The sequence below is a fragment of the Austrofundulus limnaeus genome, unplaced genomic scaffold, assembly GCF_001266775.1.
Source record: "Austrofundulus limnaeus strain Quisiro unplaced genomic scaffold, Austrofundulus_limnaeus-1.0 Scaffold9, whole genome shotgun sequence".
NCBI lineage: Eukaryota > Metazoa > Chordata > Actinopteri > Cyprinodontiformes > Rivulidae > Austrofundulus > Austrofundulus limnaeus.
This window is the reverse complement of record NW_013952411.1, coordinates 944601-946734: the sequence shown is the minus strand read 5'-3', so window position 1 is coordinate 946734 and position 2134 is coordinate 944601. Positions and strand designations below refer to the sequence as shown.

Below are 2134 nucleotides of genomic sequence, written 5' to 3'. Positions count from 1 at the left end.
TATATATATATAATGAGAAAACTTGTGTATTTTTGGAGCACTGGAGCATATTTTTGGATATAGGGGATTTCAATTCACAGGTTAATTTATACGTGMTTAATCAAATCAAAATGAATCAACATTTGTTTTTTTTATTTTAGCTGTACCGTGCACACTTCAAATCACTATTTAAAATCCAAATCACACAAACTATTCTCATTTTAAGCTGTTTTCTTATTGYACAGCTGCATTTTCTTTGTGATACGCTGTTTAAAAAAAGTATTGTGATGATAAAAAACTGTCAGCTTTGGCTGCCAGAATTTCACCATGATGACAATGTATGTCGTGTGTTTTACTCTACAATTATATGGCAGCTATGGTTACATTGCCTATTTTTATGTATTTGAATGTTCAGCTTCTAAAAAAAAATAGCAAAGCTTTTTTAATCATTTAAAATCAGCTTTATTTTTAATTTTGGACTTAGAATGTTAATCAGAAAGTGCTTTGATTTTATAGGTTTAAGTGGGTAATTTTGGATTCTGGGACATTGGAAAAATAGTAAAGGTTTAAAAAAATGGTAAGTTTCTTTTTTTCTTCTTTTTGTCAAGCCAACAGGTATGCCACTATGGTTTCCGAAAATTTTAAATCACAAACTAAAGTACTGCCTTGAGCCTTTAATGCTGCTAGATCTGTAATAAAACTCCTTGAGTTTTGATTTATGAATAACAAAATCTGTTTTCCATGTTAGCACAAAATGCTCAAAGGATRTAAAACTTTTAATCTAGAATAAAAAAACTTAAAATCCTAATTAAATAGCCACATATTCCATCTTTTTTTCTAACAGAATTTTCACACACTCAGAAATTAAGTGCTTTCAGTTTTGCAAGTTTTGCAAAACTGCAACATTTCCTGCGAGGTTGTGCTTTTTCCACATTTGTAAATTCTCTAAATACATGACAAACCCGATTTTTTYCTTTAAAATTCACATATTTGTCTCCAAATAACACTCATATTCTTACGAATTTCCACTTGCAAGCAAAAACCAACAACTATCATGCCTATGCGGCTGCTGTTTTTCCCATCAGGTTGGTGAAAATCAAGGAGTGGGTGGACAGTCATGACCCCGGAGCCTTGGTCATCCCCTTCAGTGGCAACCTGGAGAGCCAGATCCAAGACATGAGCAACGAAGAGCAGCAGAAGTACTGCACGGAGCACAAGACACAGAGGTTAATTAGCATTCAGTCTCCCCACACTTTATTATCAGCTGTGTCCTCCATGCACTCCTTTAATTGCGTGTGCTGATAGAATAATAAATGGAAGAGTAATTACCATTATAAAGCAAAGGATCCCTCTTCTTACTAAACAACTCAGTCAAAAGGTTTTCCTCTAAATTAAGTTTTTAACTGTCATCTGTCATCTGTAGGTATAATTATAACTTGGGCATTTTTTGCGTTTATTGTTCTCGTGTGAAAAAAACCTCTGTGGAGAGAAAAATTGTGACAGCAGAGGTTTTTTTTTCTCTCTTCTTCTTTCTCAGCAAAGACTGAGGCATTGAGTTGAATTCTTAAAAATGTTAAATGAGTCTTTGAGCGTTCTAATTAATCATAGAAACCATTGGAGAGTTGAATGTCTTCTGTGAAATGAAGTGACCCATCTTGCTCACTTAATGAGTTTATATTGGAATGAATGGTGCCTTCCTACTGAAGAGAACTTTGCCTAGGCATCAGTGGCGATAAAGGATACAAAAACAATTCAAACCCCACGATTCAAGCTGACTTCTCTCTCTCTCTCTTTCTCTCTCTCTCTCTCTCTCTCTCTCTCTCTCTCTCTCTCTCTCTCTCTCTCTCTCTAGCGCCCTGAGCAAGATCATCAAGGCAGGCTACGCCGTCCTGCAGCTGGAGTACTTCTTCACAGCCGGCCCAGATGAGGTCCGAGCATGGACCATTCGGGTAGGAGCATCCTCTGCGCATGCACACACACGTTGAAAATACACACACAAACAAACACACCCCGACACACACACACACACACTTTATCAAATTCTTTCTTCTTTTCCCCACAGACACACTCACACAAAATCTGTTCTCTCTCTCTCTCTCTCTCTCTCTCTCTCTCTCTCTCTCTCTCTCTCTCTCTCTCTCTCTCTCTCTCTCTC

At 36.9% G+C, this 2134-nt stretch overlaps 1 protein-coding gene across 2 annotated transcripts in view; it reads left to right on the top strand.

Moving 5' to 3' along the window:
- LOC106512876 (obg-like ATPase 1) overlaps nucleotides 1-2134 on the top strand; it is a 48966-nt gene that overhangs the window by 40289 nt on the left and 6543 nt on the right. For both annotated transcript variants that reach the window (XM_014001395.1, XM_014001396.1), the window contains 2 exons: nucleotides 1065-1205; nucleotides 1832-1928. In XM_014001395.1, coding sequence (XP_013856849.1) covers nucleotides 1065-1205; nucleotides 1832-1928 — 238 coding nt within the window. The remainder of the gene's footprint in view (nucleotides 1-1064; nucleotides 1206-1831; nucleotides 1929-2134) is intronic.